Genomic DNA, 17,739 nt, shown 5'->3' with positions numbered 1-17,739 from the left:
TCTATATGTTTATACGTTTTGCCTGTAAAGTGTGAGCGTGACTAGAAATTCCTCATCTTTAGTGTCTAACTGAAGTAAAACCGGCAGATACAGCATTCAAACAAATCTCAAGACATGAAGTCATCTAGGAACTTAAGGAAAGATAGGTTTACTTTAATCTTACTGGGAGGTCAGGCTTAGAGAATGTCTCAGCAGAATGGGTTGCTTCACGCTGCATTGGCCTTAACAAAATCTACATTGTTATACAGAGTTCATGCCAACTCCATGACCAAAGTCAAAAAATCCACAATAGAGCCACAATGACAACACAAAGCAATAGTTCACCCAAAAACAAGAGTAAATAATGACTTTTCTCTTTATGTTGCATTAAATGTCTGGAAAATCAGGCAGTGCAATGAACACTGTACCAACACCATTATTCCGGATCATTTCTAAAAGTGGTAACCACAGTCTGGTACGTGTAGCCCATCTCAACAGATTTCCTATTTTTACCGCCTGTCCCAAACAGTCCAGCTCTGTTCTGTCATTGAAAAGCTAATTTGTGTCTCTCTTCACTCACTATATGTTTTTGTGGCCTCGGCTGCACTAGGAAAATTATACACGACAATAAATACACCTAAAGAACTCAACGATACGGGCGTGCAGGAATCATACGTTTTGATCTCTTTTCCTGTTACTTCATCCAAATGGCTTTATTCAAAAATCAGCAAGTGGAGTCACTTTCTAAAACATTTTTCCATCACACCTTGGTTGAATTGATTATTTTTTCCAACCAAAACTATCTTAAATCACCAATAAGTTGTACTTTGATTTATTTGTTTTATTTAAAATGGATATAATTTTATTTCAATGAGAGTTCTTACGCTGTTATAGCACTCACATGATCTATGTGATATAGGGCTGTGCAAAAAATCGAATGCGATTTGTGTTGGCATTTACAAGTCTGTAATAAAAATATTACGACCCCAATAAAAATAATGTGATATTTAGCACCTAAAATGCGAATTTTACCAAGGCAACCCTGCTAAAAAAACTTCTATTGTAACCCCGGGAAGCAATTTTTATCGGGGAACCTCCTGGAAGCGCGATTGGACTAGTTTTGGATTAGTTTTGAGAAGCAACTGGGCAGGATTTGTTGTGAAAACCTGGCAACCCTGAACGCACGTGCTGGAGATATACTTCTAATTACAAGAGCGTCTTTACTGATGAGATGTGCATGAAAATCGCATTCGATTTTTTGCACAGCCCTAGCGTGATATAAAAAATAATCCAGTCACGAAAACATACAGACCCTTCAAATTTTCAGATTCAGATTCAAATTTTTTTGGCTTACATATTCCAAAATTTGTGGTCAGTAATATATTTTTATGTTTTTTTGTTTTAAGTAGTCTGTTATGTTCACCTAGGCTACATTTATTTGACCAAAAACTTGAAATATTTTGTAATAATACATATGTTCACATTTGACCAATTTAATGTATCCCTGCTGAATAAAACATTCCCTTAATAAAAAAAAAAAAAAAAAACGTACTGACCGCCAACTTTTTAATAGTAGTGTAGCTTGTTTACTACAAGAAATAAACCTAAAATTGTTCAAGCTAACAGGCACTATGGTTGCTTTAAACTGAAATTTAAAAGTAGCATTTCTAATAAAATTATCAGCCAAAAGGCAAGTAACACAAAGACTGTTTGTACTTACAGTATTTGGCACTTGGCAAGTTAAACAGAGACCTTGTCTATAACACAACAATATCAACCTTACGCAGGTTCATTTCAAGTGTCTGGACTCTCATATGGGTCGCTACCGGTGCAGTACAGCTTATATTTCAAAATAACATGCCCATAAAATCATCATTATCTATAAATCAACATTTAATTATTTCACTTCTTCTGAACGGTGGCACCTGATAAAACATAATTTATGAGTCAAAACCCTTTTCACTTCCTTTCTTTAAATAAAAAGTGAAACATTGCAGCTGTGTTTTTCATCAGAGCGATATTGGGAAGTCTTCAATAAATAGCTACTGTCATCACTTCTCCTTGGCAGAGCAATTATCCCATCTTGTCAGATTGGACCGATTCCCCTTGGAATACAGATCAGTGGTGAACTCGCTCTCACTCAGGCAAAGTAAACTCACATGCAGTGTGGATCTGAGCCACAGAAAGTTCAGGGAATGTTCCTTGCTTTAAAGCATCATTTCTGATGTGGAATCCATGTTTTGCCCCTGGAGATTGTGATTTTGCATTATGTAAAACAATCTCTGACCGCTTTCATATTCAGCTGCAGACAGGCGTATCCTATAGATAAGCAGTACTTAGAACTTAAGTTCAGACTCAGACTACTGTGGAATCATGTGGCAAACTCAGTATGATCATGAATCACGTTCATAGTTATGAATCCCCTTCTTCCTATAAACACCATATTGACTCAACGGAGATTAAGGAACATGTCATAAAAAAATGGAAATTCTATCTTTTACTTGCTCTAAAGTTGATCCAACTGGGATCATTCAAGCTTAAATTAATTCTCACCTTGACCCATGTATGCTCCGGTAAGAGCCTCTTTGGCAGTGCCGAAGCCCAGCTCTCTGCACACCACGCTGGCTGAGATCCGGTCCCACCGGTGGTCAACCACGGTTCCCCACTTTCCCTCGCGGAGAACCTCGACTCTTCCTTCCCCCAGACGTGGTCCCGCCTTCAGACGCACCGACAGCTATGAGAAGAGAGAAAAAGATTGACATGGTAACACTTTTAAGTATTAGGGTTTTGACCACAACAGACATTTGGGGAGCCTCAGTGGTGTACATGCCTTCCCCAATCTGCAGATTAGCGTCGACAAATATAGACTGATTCTAACATCATATTAGCCCCAACCCTAAATATGTGGTTATAGCTTTGCAAACTGCTAAGCCTAACTCTACTACATTATTTAAACGCCCTAACAGTATGTGTAAAATGAAAAGCTTTCTGTTAGCATCATTCAGTTTCAGTGTCTCTAAAAAGCTAACTAAACTTAAAATCACTAAATGTAACGGAAAAGAAATGTAACTCAAGGCATTTGCAGTAAAAATGCAGCAATAGCTTTAAGTATTGGGAAATAATAAAAATGATAGTAACTGATTTCTAAGTGCGTCAAATGAAACGGAAATAATTATAATATGCCGGTTTGGTGCTAATTAAACATTTCTAATTATTATCAATGCTGGTGAATAGAAAGTTAAATAGCACAAAATTTATTTGAAAAACAGTCTTGTGAACAGTTTTTACTGTCAGTTTTGATCAAATTAATGTATCCTTGCTAAATAATAGTAATAATTTACTTAGGAAAAAAATAACTGACTCCAAACTTTTTATCAGTGCAAAAAGTCTTGATTGATTGATTTTTATTTTACTTTTTTATTCGGTATAACCCATTAAAATATAATTATGATGACTGATCATATTATTTTTAATATTTTTTTATTTAAAAATATACATATTAATATTTAATTTTTTCATTAAAGCCAATCATTAACTGAATAACCAAAATGTTTTTAGGAATACCTCTGCAGGGTGAGGTGCCTGGGGTCTGCCAGAGGACATACGAGCAAACTGTGGTCCTGGGACACACCGGGCCACTGCGTGGCGACCGTTCTTACAGGGGCCAGGGCTTCGAGGGATTGACAGCTGGGCATGACACTCTGCCAGACTGGGCTCTGTGCCCAGGCAATGTACTTTCTCAACCCAGTTACCCTTCTTCTTGGTCATCTGACTCAATCTAGGAGACATTATACTTTATATCACAAGAGCAGTAGAACATTAAGAGTTAAATTAAAAGTACAAGAAGATGCTCTGAAGTGTGGTGAAGAAATAGGTTTTAGTAGAAGTGCCAAAGAAGAGTCAACTGAATTCACCTGGTTGTTGAATCCTTGACTTTCTTGTCCCATATTTTTCTGTAAAAGAAAAAAAAAAGTTTAAAAGAGTTGGGGAAAAAATGTGCAATTTATGGTGCTGTTCCTCTAGACTGACCAGCAAAAATAGCAATATTACACTGGCAATAAAACAATATAAATGTACAGAAAGCCATAGGCCACATGAGGTTGTATCATTAGCAGGCAGTTAAAACTCACTGTTCCAAATCTTCATTACCATTTATGTCTTTATTCAAGATAATGCTGTCAGCACTCCAAACTAAAGTTTCATCCATTTACATTGCTTTTTTTATAATAATAAAAATGTATGGCCCACAGACTGAGACATCAAAGAACATACACATATGTTTTAACTTAATCTACCACTAAACTGGCTTTCAAATATGTATATTCTATAAACAGATATTTCCACTGGCATGCTGGTATCCCAGAATGGGCACAGTAAGACTTCCCATAAAACAAACTGAGACAAACTTATACTCAGAAAGACAGAGAGAAAGAGAGACTGAGAGAGAGATCCACCCAAGAACACCTGCCCTCTATAACACACCTGTGACACATGAACTCATCACTGTCATCATCACCGTCTGTCCAGCTAAATGTGATAGTTACAGAGGATTTGGCCTGGTAACCCATGGGATATATGTTTAATACACTACTTTTATTTTGCTGAATCTGTTTTTCTGACCTCTTCACTAAAATTGTTAAACAAATGGACTTTTAAAATAGGAAAATTAATTAATGGAATACAATCATTCTCCTGATGGAGCTGTCTTAAATGAATTTCAAATGAGAACATAAGTCAACAGCAAAGAAACCAAATTTAAACGCTGTGTGGAATCTCCAGTTTAATGACCTCATAAAATATTCTGAATGTTTCTACGACACTTTGTAGCACAGTAACATTATAGTAAACCTAAAGCTGCAGAAGTGCAGCCTAAAAATAATAATTTACAGCTGTCATGCCAATTAATAAATAAATGTATTGAATTGTTTTTTTTAATTCTTATTTTATATACCAAGTTGCTATTTTATATATCAAATGTGCCGCTCTGAATGTGAAGAGATACTTCAGACAATATCAGTCCGTTTTTTCATTTGTTCTTACAGTTGCTGGCACTGAAATACCCACCTGCTCATGTAATTAGTCCAAGAGTTCCACCCTTGGTTTACTGCTTAACCAAGAAAAAACTTAATGATAGAGAGGGCTGGTCTGTTCGGAGACAACAATCATGCCAGTGTTTTAAGCATTAGTCTATACACACATAAATCTTTCGCTCTCACTACGTCTTACAAAACATGCTGTTTAAGCATTTATTAAGCAATAGGGCACTCTAACCTGTGATACAGTGTGAATATATATTCAAAATATATCTCTGACCAATCTCTGTAGACATTACACAAAAATAGCTATTAAGGATGAAAGTTTTCATTAAAGCATTTCAGGCACTTTTATGTCTCCAGGGTTGTTTTAATAATAAATAAATCATAATAAAAGTTATATATATTAAACATGCACCTATTATCAATGGTTTTTGGACTTGAGATGACATGGAAGGCGTTTTTGCGAAATTATGTTACAAAAAAAAAAAAATTCATGATATTAATGTAAAATCTCACATACCACACCACTGAATCCTAACACCCTGAACTTGATCACATTTAGCTGATTATAGTGTTTGATGCCCAAAGGTGATAATCAGTGGAATGAAAACATAAAGCTTAAAGCCTGCCATTAAATGGCACTGAGCCAATTATCACAATATGAACTCCATACACACACAAAAGGTGATTTTTCTTTCTGTACACAGTCTGACTGAGGCACTGCTTTCGACTTTGTCAGACTTGTTAAAATATTGTATTTCATTTCTTTAGATGTTCATCTTAGGATATCCGAGCCTAAATTGTGGCTTAAGTCTTTCAATTTCCTCGGTGACACAGACAGAGTGTGTCCTGCTGACACAGCAGCCAAAGGGCGCAGCTATAATTGTAATCTGCCTTTCCCTTACTCGCCAGAAACGTGGAAATCTTCCGAGTGGCTCAACAGTTAATTACTGCATCTTCAGCGGAGGATCCAGAAGAGGCAGTGTCAGGGCGGGCCGGCTCGCGATCCCTGAGACGCGTGAGGGATCACTACTGCCAAGTCTGCTGCTATGTGGAGACTTGCACATACGACATGGTGAGGTCAGGTGCTGGGCACGCTCACAGACGAGAAGGAGCCAAATGGAGATTCCCTAGGATGTAAGCCACGAAAGCCACAGCTAGCTTTATAAACTCTAATTTGAGTTCAAAAAAGCATCTTTGAGTTGCTGTTTTCGGCATGTCTTTGAGTCATGCATAAACAAAAGCTCGCTTAGGTGTTCCTGTGACCTCAAGATTAGGATTCTCAAGGAAAAGGGCATTAAGCCTAAAAAGAGATAACATTAACCTGTCAACGGTCTTATCTGCTAAGTAAGAATCTTTTTTAAGAGCACAAAAATGTGGAAAATGGTCAACGCTCATTTATCAGGACATATTGTTCTACAGCAGACACAAATCATAGAGGAATCATCAGCAGAAAGCACGTACAACACTTACAACGCCCCAGCACAAACCTTAGACTAAAAAAGCTTAGGGACCGCAGACCCATAAGATTAAGGTGGTGCTTTTTAAAACGAGCACATGGGTCAACATGCCAGCACGGCCAAAGCCCATTGAGACGATGGGAATGAAATAGTTGTGCTGTGAGTGTTTTTTTGAATAACTGAGAGGTTATTCAAAAAATGTCTCTGAACCACAGCAGCCTCCTATAAGAGAAGTAAAAAAAATGAGGCAACAATGAAAAGGAAATAACAAATGAAAGCAAAATGCAGGTAGTAAGCCTGTTCCATTAGGCATCTAATTTCAAAGCAAATTATTAACTAACCTAAGAAAACCTGCTCAGAGTTGGTGTCACCACTCGGCATGTTCATGAAGTAAAAATGTGCTACAGACAGGCGTGTAAAGTAGGTAAGTACACAGCTCAGGGGGTAGTTAGGCAGAAATAAACATACTGTAGGTAGGTAAGTAGGTAAATAGATATGTGATTAGATGGGAAGGTATATAGATAAGTAGCTTGGTAGCAAGGTACAAGGTTGCTAGCAGGTGGACAGAGTAAGTATACAGATAAATAAGTACACATTTAGATAAATTATGTCATTAATTACTTACCCTCATATCAGTCCAAATATGTAAGACATTGATTTATCTTCAGAACACAAATTAAGATATTTTTGATGAAATCAGAGAGCTTTCTGAACCTGCATAGACCGCAACGAAACTACAATGTACAAGTCCCAAAAAGGGTAGAAAAGACATTGATAAAATAGTAATGTGACATCAGTGGTTCAGACGTAATTTTATGAAGTTACGAGAATACTTTTTGTGTGCAAGGAAAACTAATGACTTTAATCAACAATTTCTTCTCTTCCGTGTCAGTCTTTGACGTACGTTTAACGACACTACCACAACACATGCGTGTGCACTCCTCTGCTTGTAAACAAGGCACAGGCTCCTGCGTCAGCACAACCACATGCATGCATCGTTTTATACTATCATAAACGTGCATCGAAGACTGACGCAGAACAGAAGAAACTGTTGAATAATGTCGTTATTTTCTTTTCTTTGCGTACAAAAAGTAATTAAGTAACTTCATAAAATTAAGTTTTTAATGATGTCCTTACTACTTTTCTGGCCATTGAACGTGTCAGTTGCATTGCTGTCTATGCAGGGTCAGAAAGCGCTCTCAAATTTCATCAAAAATATCTTATTTTGTGTTCCAAAGATAAACAAAGGTCTTACGGGTTTGAAATGACAAAAGCGTTTGTAATTGATTACATAATTTTCATCATTGGGTGAACTAGCCCTTTAACTAAGTATGTTGGTAGCTAGATAAGTAGGAGGTTAGTGGAAAGTTTAAACTCTTTATTAAACTTTATTAAACTCTAAATAGATAAGTTAGTGGGAACATAAGTAGGATAGTAAAAAGTTAGGCAGGTAGGTATGAGGTAAGGCTGTGCAATAAATCACATGCGATTTTCATGCGCATCTTGTCAGTAAAGCCGGTTCCATGATTAGTAGTAAATCTCCATCACCTGCTTTCAGATAGAGCGGCATTTACTACACAGAGCCGTACGTTACTGACAATTAGGCAATATCACGCTCATTATCATATATCGAATCACGATATATTAAACACGATATTGCGCAGCTTGTCAGTGATCTGCGGCTCTGTGTATTAAATGTCCATCTGAAAGCAGGTGAAGGAGATTTACTACTAATCATGGAACCGGCTTTACTGACGAGATGCGCATGACGTAGGATACGTAGGAAGGTGAGTATATATGTAGGTAAAATTAATGGTAGATAGGAAGTAGGGAAAGAAACTCAGGAGGTAGGTAGATATTTTATATGCGTGGGTAAGTACATGGATCGCTAAATAAATAGGTAGGTAAAAAGAAATGGTAGGTAGGTAGATGGGTTGATACTGTACATATGTAGGTAAATACGACAAACATGAGCACAAAATTGCTCTAACAAAATAACTTTTCTAAAAAATAAAAAAAAATAAGTTAAAAAAAGCTGGACTGGACCCTTGTCATCTCTGATCCTGTATTGATGCTCTAGAATAGATTTCTAAATACACATATCCTGTATCCCGTCTAAGCCACACTGCAAGAAGAATCTGTAGGCATCAAACTCCAATAGATTTCACAGCACAATAACTATTATATGCATAAACCCATCAAAAAGACCTGAGGATGCAGCAAACAACCTGCATAAATGCCTTTTTAGAGTAATGGCCAGAAAGTCCAGAAACTCCCAACAATAAACTGCTCTTTACATTATTAAAAGAACTGACCAAGTGAAACAACAACGACAGTACAGCTCAGTTGGGAACATTCTGTGAGGAGGCAGGAGAAAGTCAAGGGTGGCAATGTCAATAAAATCATTAAACAAACCTGAAACTCTCTCTCCAACAACAAACACTTGTTGTTTGGAAGACTTTAAAACTGATGTCCCTTTCCAATAACAATCAGCAAGGATATTAGACTTCTCACTTAGACCTAAGCGTTCTGAGCAGACTGTTCATTTCCGTAATGCTGAGATCCAGATAGCATCATAGGTTTGAAAGATCTTTTAATCATTGGTTAAGTGTTTAGGTGTGTGAAAGGTGCCTGTGGAACAAAGATAAGGAAAACAGATGTGCCATTCCAGCCAAAAGAGATGGTGAATCTTTCACTTTCTGCTATATGCAGAGACAAACATCTTCCGTTGCTTAGACATGAACTTTGTCTACATAGAATATCATCATCCCTACACCCTGTGTGGTCCAACAAACATAGCAAATCCAAAACATACAAACAAAAGAAGATTAAAAAAAAAAACAAGGATCACGAAGGATCATGACTGGAATATACGTCTAAATATATGGCTAAAAATTCAACCATCACAGGCTTAAATTACTTTTTTGAAAGATAAAAAAATGTTTTTACAATATTGCTGTTTTTACTTTATTTTTGATTAAATAAATAGTTTAAACAAATAATAGTAAATAAAATAATAGTAAGTGTTACCATGATTGTTCAAAAACAAGTTTTAGTTTTTTTTTTTTTTTTTTTTTACAGTAGCATTTAAATAGCTTCACCTGTATTTACCCTTACATAAACAGCATGTAAAAATAAAACCGTAGCTGGTTGATACAGTTCAGCTTCATGTCAGCCAGACAGTCGTTTCCTGTGCAAGTGGGCAGTTTTTGGCCCGAATCAGCTGCAGTCTGGACTGGATATTATGTTGTTAGTTAAAACTCTGGGAGTACTACTGTAACACAATGAAATGTAACAAAACTAGCATCAGCCAAAAACAGAGATAATTTAATATGATACTAATTCTCTCCAAAATCTCAGAGATTCATGCCAGTGCTAACATTGTTTATTTCAATAAAATCTGCAGGACTCACTTGTAAGTGTTTATGTTGGGCTGCTCCGCATCAGGAAAGCCAAGCATCCCACACACAACTCTGCTGCTGTTCAGACTCCAGCCTTTATCACACACCTGTCTCCATCTCCCAGCATGCTTTACTTCCACCACACCTTCCGTAACAAGAGCACGCTTCTTTGTAACCATCAAGATCGGCTTGAGGCGGACTTCCTCAATCTTCACCCTACTGGCAGACTAGAGGAAGATTATAAAACATTTTCTCATGAGCATAACCTGCAATTGGAATCGTTCACCCCAAAATGAAAAATATGCCTTTTTTTACTCTCATATTGTTCCAAACCCTGAGTTCTTTGTATATGCCATGAAATGGCATGCATATGTCATGTAAATGTTATTAAAATGGCAAAAAGTACAATAAGAACATAAAATGTGATCAGTTGCAGCTTTTGTTCTTATGTGCTTATGTTCCAAGTCTTCAAGAAATATTCTTTCAAATATATTATTATATTTTCCACATTAGAAAGAAAGTCATACAAGTTTGGAAGGACATGAAGATGAGTAAACTCTTTATTTAAATGTCTAGCTAAAACAAAATTTAAGGAAAATGCATTACTTATGTAGATTATTACATATGTGTACATCGAATACATATGTAGATCCACTGCAATCTCTATTTACCGGATTATGAAACTGCTGTCTGGAGAATTGATCCCATCTGGTATGATCCTGGGAATGTCCGTTGCCTTGACTGAGATCTGCAGGTGTCCTTGAATTGGAGTAAATGTCCTGCCAACGGTTCGAGGTGACTGCGTTTGGCCTGAGAGAGATGGTGTGCCCTCTTCTGGTGACTCCAGGATGCACTTGGTCCAGCCTTCTCTCTGGACTGCAGACCACTCCAAGATCCTCAGAGTGCTTGCAGTCATTAATACCCCATCCGTTCGACTTGCAGTCTTTCAGAGTTTTCTCTGTTCCTTCACACCTCACATTATCCATCCAAATGGGGCCTGTGACAGATGTTACAGGTTACAAAAGCACTGGAACAATATAACATCAGTTATGTGTCTTAAAGTGATAGTTCAACCAAAAAAAGAAAAGAAAATTCTGTCATTACCCAGCCACCCTCATGTCATTTCAAACCACAATGACCTTCAGACTTCTCAGAGTGACCCGGTTTTCGAGTTGTATAAAGCAATTAATCACCCAAAAATGTACATTTACTGAACATTTATTCGCTTTAAGCACATCTAAGATGTAGATGAGTTTGTTTAATCATTGGAACATATTTTGAGAACTTAAGCATTACATCACTAGCTCCCCAATGGAGCGAATGGGTGCCGTCAGAATGAAAGTTCAAACATCTGATAAACGCATCACAATAATCCATTAGTATTCCACATGACTCCAGTCCATCTGTTCATGTCTTGTGAAGTGTAAAACTGCTTTTTTAGAAAAAAATCCATCGTAAAGCATTAATCCATAATTATAATGCTTTCTTAGTTCCTCCAGTAAAAATCCAAATCCAAACATATATTTTTAAAATGGTCTTGGTTTTTACTGTAAACAGAGTGTGATCCATGTGTATTCAGACAAGATGACTTTTTCACTAGAGAAAGCAATAGCCTATTATGGATAAAGGACTTGGATTTTTGTCAAAAGGATGAAGTTAGCAGCTTCTTAATGATTGATTTGTTTATTACAAACATGTAGCTTTTCACTTCCCAAGACATTACGTGATGGACTAAAGAATTGTGGTGAATTATTCTAATGTTTTTATTAGCAGTTTGGACTCTCATTCTGATGGCACCCATTTACTGATCCATTTGTGAGCAACTGATTTAATGCAAAATGTCTCCAAATCTTGGATGACATGAGGGTGAACTATTCTTTTAACATTCAAGGAAAAGATTATCAATGAATATTGATTTACAGTTTGGTCTGTTAATCACAGAGTTATTGTATGGGCTTGAAAGACTTAGAATGCAAGTTACATGGACCACTTTTATGGTACTTTTTGTCATTTTTTAACTTTAAAAGTTTCAGTCTCAAATCATTGTGATAAAATTAAAAAAAAATCAGTATTAAAAGTTAATTTGTGTTCCACAGAAGAAAGTCATACAGATTTAGAACAACGAGAGGATGAGTAAATAATAATTTTTTGGATGAATTGTTACTTTGAACAAGCCACTACCAGCTGCTCCATAATAAAAGTTTTTTAAAGAAATGTTAATACATATGTATAAAGTTTAAGTCTGCAGACTTCATGTACACAATACAATTTAATATGTGAGAGAAGCATCACCATTAAAAGCATTACAAAAGAGCTCTAGTGAAGCTGTCTAAAGGGTTAGTTTTAGTTTTAATGACAGTGTTGTCTTGCCAACTAAGTGTTATACATGCTTTGGGTTAGTGGCTGTCTTTATAGCTGCCTTAAAGTGAAATTACAGGGAGAGATTTGGGCAATGTAAAGAACAGTAGCTCTTTGCACTTGCACTAGTGAGAAATAGCTATTTAATATAGCACTGTGCCTTCTTACACAACTGTGCTCAAGTATTTCACGTCATCCACAGTTAAGTGTGAAAATAACAGTGATCAAATCTCCTAAACCTGAGCTATTCAGACAGCAACTCTTAAAGGAATAGTTCACCCAAAAATATTTTTTGGAGCTTGATGGCCCTTGGTTCATTTTCATTTATCAAAAAGAGCAGCACAGACATTCTGCTAAACACAGGTTTGGAACAACATAAAGGTAAGTAAATGAGGATAGATGAGGGTGATTAAAGATTCATAAGTCACAGTTCATGTATTTTAACAGAGAAATTAACTCACCTTCTCCCTCTCCGTACTTGGCACTGTGCGCCCATGTTATGCCACTTTGGAAACCCAGTTCCCTGCAAACCACATTAGCGAGTTTAATGTCGACCTCATCATCACATACAGTGCCCCATGTCCCGTTGTGCAGGACTTCAACTCGTCCCTCGTTTTCTCTGTGGCCGATACCTGCCAATCGCACTTTTGCAGCAGGAGCACGCCTTGAGCGGCCTGGCGATTCGGGACGTGCATCCATGCACACAAAGAGGAGTGCAAAGACAAGAACACAAATGGGACTGATGGCCCGAATCATGATTGCACAGAGGTGAGTCTTCTGGAATACAAAACAAAGAGTGTCATTGTTACTAAATGAACTACAAAATGAAATTACCAGTATTTTTTAAGTTGAATTGAGTGTGTTATAAAGATAAATGAAGAAGGTCATGTGATGTCAAAATGGCAGCCTCCATGAGGTAACCCACTATATGCCTCTTCATATGCGTTTATCCAAGGTTGCAACCTGACATACTTAGCAAAAATACTTTTAAAAGAAAAGTAAAAAAAAACATTAAATAGCCCAATTAAAAAGCTTAAGTGGAAATACTTTCTAAAAAATCTTAATCTAATTTTTAATCCCACATTTCACTTAAAAATCAAAAGAAGAAAATGTAACAAAATATTATACACTATTTGTTATATAATAAAATGTATAATAACAATATTTTGCATAAAGGCAATTAAGGAAACAATTTAAAGAACAATGTTTTTTTGTTGTTGTTTTTTTGCATATACATATACAATTAAAATTAAAAATTAAATTAAATTTTAAATTAAAACTTAATCCAAAATGTTATTTCGGGTTTCACTTATATGACCCAGACCTTATCTTTGCAGGTGTTTGTGAGGTTCACAAATCTATTTTGTTGTGAGGTTTGTGAGGTTCATCTGTGCATATTGCATTAGAGCATGTGATGGATGGAAGAAAAGTTTAGTAGAAGTATGGATGCAGGAAAATTTCACAGGCAAGTTCAAATTAAGAAAAACAAGGGTCTACAGTTTGTGTGCATAAATAGCAACGTGATTATAAGTATCCAACAACAAACAGGAATAACTAGCTATTACTTCACCATCTCTATGTGGAGACAAATATTCAGAGATACAAATAGATACCAATGTATATACATAACATATTTTACCACATCCTATTCATAAACCAATAAATGAAACCCATTATGATGTAAAGCATGCCAGAAGAAAAGGAGAAACAGAGAATACATTTTAAGACCATCATTAGGAACCATAGCAGATAGCAGAGTACCAGTGAGTTACAAGTCAAATTTTACTCACCTGGCAGTCACACGTAAGTCACGTCAGTCACAGACTGAAGGAAAATGAATGAAGGAGAGAGTTGAACATACACTCTGTCCCTCTCCTCCCCCTCCCTCTCTCTCCCTCCATCACTTCTACATCCCTCCCACAGATCTCTCCATCTTTATTTTAAAGCGTTTCACATCAATGCAGTAGAACTGACTTTTTTTGCTAGTTGTTTGATTTATAGTTTTATTTTCACAAAATTGTGACTTTTTTTACAATTACATTTTTTAATACATTTTTGATGTAGTTTGATATAGTTTGATATAGTGTATAGATGGACGGATGGATAAGAATCAACGATAGATGGATAGATAGATAGCTCAAAACACACACTTAAAACACACACACACACACACAAAAAAAGTGTGTTTGTGGTTTATGCTAGTGGAGACTCATCTGAAGTTCAGTCTAGTATACCCACATATAAAACCGACAAATGTCAATACATACAATGTACTTTTAACAAAGTAACAAAGTTAAGTAACATATCGTAAACACAAAGTTGCTATTTCTCTAATTTTGATCTGTTCACACACACTAAAATTTCTTATGGCCAACTTTGTAACACAAAGCCACAGGAATATCTCCAAATCCTGAATAACTCCATATGTCAAATTCCAAGTGACTAAAAGAAGCTGCATAACCACATAGATGTTTCTCCAGTGAGGAGACCACAAACCTCACTCCAAAAAAAGCAAGACATCCTTCTCTTTAAACCACAGTAAGGATTGTCTTAAATATCTCAAGACTCGTTTTCACCTCCAACCATAGTCCTTCACTCTATAGATAAAACAAACAGCTACTTGTTTTTATTTGTACATATTTTAAATGATTGCATGTCTGTGAGTTTGAGACCAAATTAGCACGTTCTGTTGATATTCAGTGTATTTCAGTTTTAGCAAGGACTGTTTTAGATTCATAGGAATATTTCTAGCAAATCACATCCATAAATGTGTGCAAGGTGGGCTGTACCTCAGCAACAATTACCGTAACTTCCATGTACAGATTTAGAAACAAACAAGAGAAAAATGCGAAGGGGAAAAATGCCCTACCATTTTATGAAAATATTTAACAGTTTCCTCAGTTACCTAACCTGTGTTCATATATTCGCTGTCAATTGAAAACTAGCAATTAAGTTGTTTTTGTGCCAAAGTTGGTGTGACTGTGTACTTGAATTCAGGTCCCTCCCACTGGGTAAACCAAGACAGGAAGGGGGATCCTGTTAGAGCAGCTAATCAAAGAGAAATATTGCACAATGACTGAAAGGGAGAGGAAAAAGTGCCAAAAATATACATAAGTGCCTCAACAAGACTATGACTTCCTATATACATATGCATTATATCTGACTCATGGGTGGCATACGTGACATACACTACCAGCCAAGACAAAATTGGACGCACCTACTCATTCCTCATTGCTACAGTTTTTCCACATTTTATAATAATGGGAAAGTCATCAAAGCTATGAGATAACACTAACTTATTTATTTAATGTCAAAAAACACTATATTTGAACTTTTCGACACCCTTTATCTAGAGCTTAACCAACTTCGTGAGAATTTATGAGATAGTCACAGTGACAGATTCTGAGTTATAAAAGGGGTACCTACAATTTATTCACATTTTGAAATACAGAGTTGCAGTTAGGAGAGAAAAGTTGCAATTGTGAAGTATAAAAAAAGATATTAGGAAATATATCGTCAGAAAATAGAGATATAAAAAGTTGCAGCTACACGGAATAAAGTCACAGCCATGAGATATAAAGTTGCTGTGAGAAACTAAATAATTAAATAAAATAATAAAAACTAAATATTTTTGTAAAGAAATTAATATAGGCAAAATTTATTAGTTTGGAGTCTTTAATTTGTTTGTTTTATTTGTTAAGAAATTAATACTTTTATTCAGCAAGGATGCATTAAACCGAACCAAACGTGACAAAAGATTTATATTAAAAATGTTGATCTTTTGATATTTTTTATCAGCAAAGAATTTCTCATAGTTTCTAAAGCAGCACATTAGAATGACTTCTGAAGGATATGACACTCAACACTGGAGTATAGACTGCTCACAAAAATAAATGGCATTTTAAAATATGCTAAAAGTAGAAAACGTTTCACAACATGGTTGCTTTTACAGCATTTTTAAATAAATGCAGCCTTGGTGAACATTAAAAAATTGTTTATATTTGTCTTCTAAGTAATTTCTAGCATTTAAACACAAACCTTTCAGTCAAAATGTTTCTAAGAACACTGGAAAGAAATTTAGACAAGAGCAAATGTCAAGTCCAGACTTGTTTGACTGGTACGATGCTAATTCACCTACAGTGAAGTCTAGAAGCATCATTAGTGAAGAACACGGGTGATGGAGTTCCTCAGCAAGAACGTGCAGTGTCTAATGGAAATAGATGGCAAGTCCTCACTCACTGTGTGTGTGTGTGAAGGGAAGGCACAGGCTCTTAAGAGACGCTGCTGTGGTGGGGCGCTGCCTCAAGCTCTGTAATTACCCACCGAGACCCGGCTCTGCCCTGAGCCACAATTTGCGGTGCCATGAAATAAATACATGCTCTTCAACAATAAACAACTGCCTTTTCAAATTATAGCACCTCCTCTGGTTTACCCCCACCGTCACCTCCTGTTTTCGCTCTCTTCGCATGAGTCGCGAGTTTCATAACGCAGGCCATCATAGAACAGCTTCGCACGTCCATGAAGGGCACCACAGTCTGAGAAAATACTGCCATGGTTTTCAGAAAACGCAGCATTAATCACTTGAGTTTGTTTTTTTAAAATGCACTGCCACACATCAGATCAAAGCGGTGAATTACAATGCTGCCATTTCACTTGCATCAGCCTTGCATAAGTTTAACAAGAAAAAGTTGTGGCAGGACTTCATTTTACATTCAATGCATTTATTTATTTGAAATATATTTAACAGCAAAAGCATAGTTTAGAAATAAAAAAAAATAGTGTAATAATTGCTGAAAATGTACTCCACCATACAAGACATATAGGAGTTGTTTCTTCATGGGAACAGATTTGGAGAAATGTAGCATTACATCACCTACTCACCAATGGATCCTCTGCAGTGAATGGGTGCCGTCAGAATAATAGTCCAAACAGTTGATCCACACAACTCCAGGCCATAAATTAACTTCTTGTGACGCAAAAAGCTCTGCGTTTGAAATTAACAAAGCAATCATTAAGGCATTTTAACCTTTGTGTTAATTCCTTCATGTCCATCCCCTGTTGTCCTCTCACAGAGAAATCTACAAACAAATTTATGGATAGAGTACAAAGTAAAAACATCATTAAAAGTGGATGTTTCTTGCAAACACACAGCTTTTTGCTTCTCTAGATGTTAATTAATGGGCTGGAGTTGTGTAGATTAGTATTGTATCATTGTGATGTTTTTATCTGCTGTTTGGACTCTCATTCTGACGACACCCATTCACTTCTAGAGGATCCATTATTGAGCAAGTGATGTAATGCTACATGTCTCCAAATCAGTTACAGTGATAAAACAAAACTCATCTATTTTTTACATAGCCTGAGGGTGAGAACATTTAAGCAAATTATCATTTTTGTGTGAACTATTCCTTTAAATACTTCATACATTATGTCCAGTAAAATGTCAAATGCCAATTCAATGTAAGAAGCACACTTTTACTGGAAAGGTCTTAAATCTCAAAGGCC

General features: G+C 36.3%; 1 protein-coding gene across 2 annotated transcripts in view; it reads right to left on the bottom strand.

Annotated features, from left to right (window-relative positions):
• Positions 1-14,164, bottom strand: part of loxl4 (lysyl oxidase-like 4) — a 29,727-nt gene extending 15,563 nt beyond the window's left edge. Inside the window, exons 1-7 of one of the 2 annotated variants that reach the window (XM_059565839.1) lie at positions 14,025-14,164; positions 12,696-13,011; positions 10,548-10,873; positions 9,889-10,103; positions 3,894-3,932; positions 3,544-3,757; positions 2,533-2,713 (exon numbers count right to left, since the gene is read on the bottom strand). In XM_059565839.1, coding sequence (XP_059421822.1) covers positions 2,533-2,713; positions 3,544-3,757; positions 3,894-3,932; positions 9,889-10,103; positions 10,548-10,873; positions 12,696-12,990 — 1,270 coding nt within the window. In that variant the 5' untranslated portion in view covers positions 12,991-13,011; positions 14,025-14,164. Of the gene's footprint in view, positions 1-2,532; positions 2,714-3,543; positions 3,758-3,893; positions 3,933-9,888; positions 10,104-10,547; positions 10,874-12,695; positions 13,156-14,024 lie in introns of those variants that run through there. The other variant, XM_059565840.1, reaches the window with a different exon arrangement.
• Between the last annotated feature and the right edge of the window lie 3,575 nt (positions 14,165-17,739).

The sequence above is a fragment of the Carassius carassius genome, chromosome 14 (genome assembly GCF_963082965.1).
Source record: "Carassius carassius chromosome 14, fCarCar2.1, whole genome shotgun sequence".
Lineage (NCBI taxonomy): Eukaryota > Metazoa > Chordata > Actinopteri > Cypriniformes > Cyprinidae > Carassius > Carassius carassius.
Note: the sequence above shows the minus strand (reverse complement) of the source record. Positions and strands in the feature narration are given on the sequence as shown.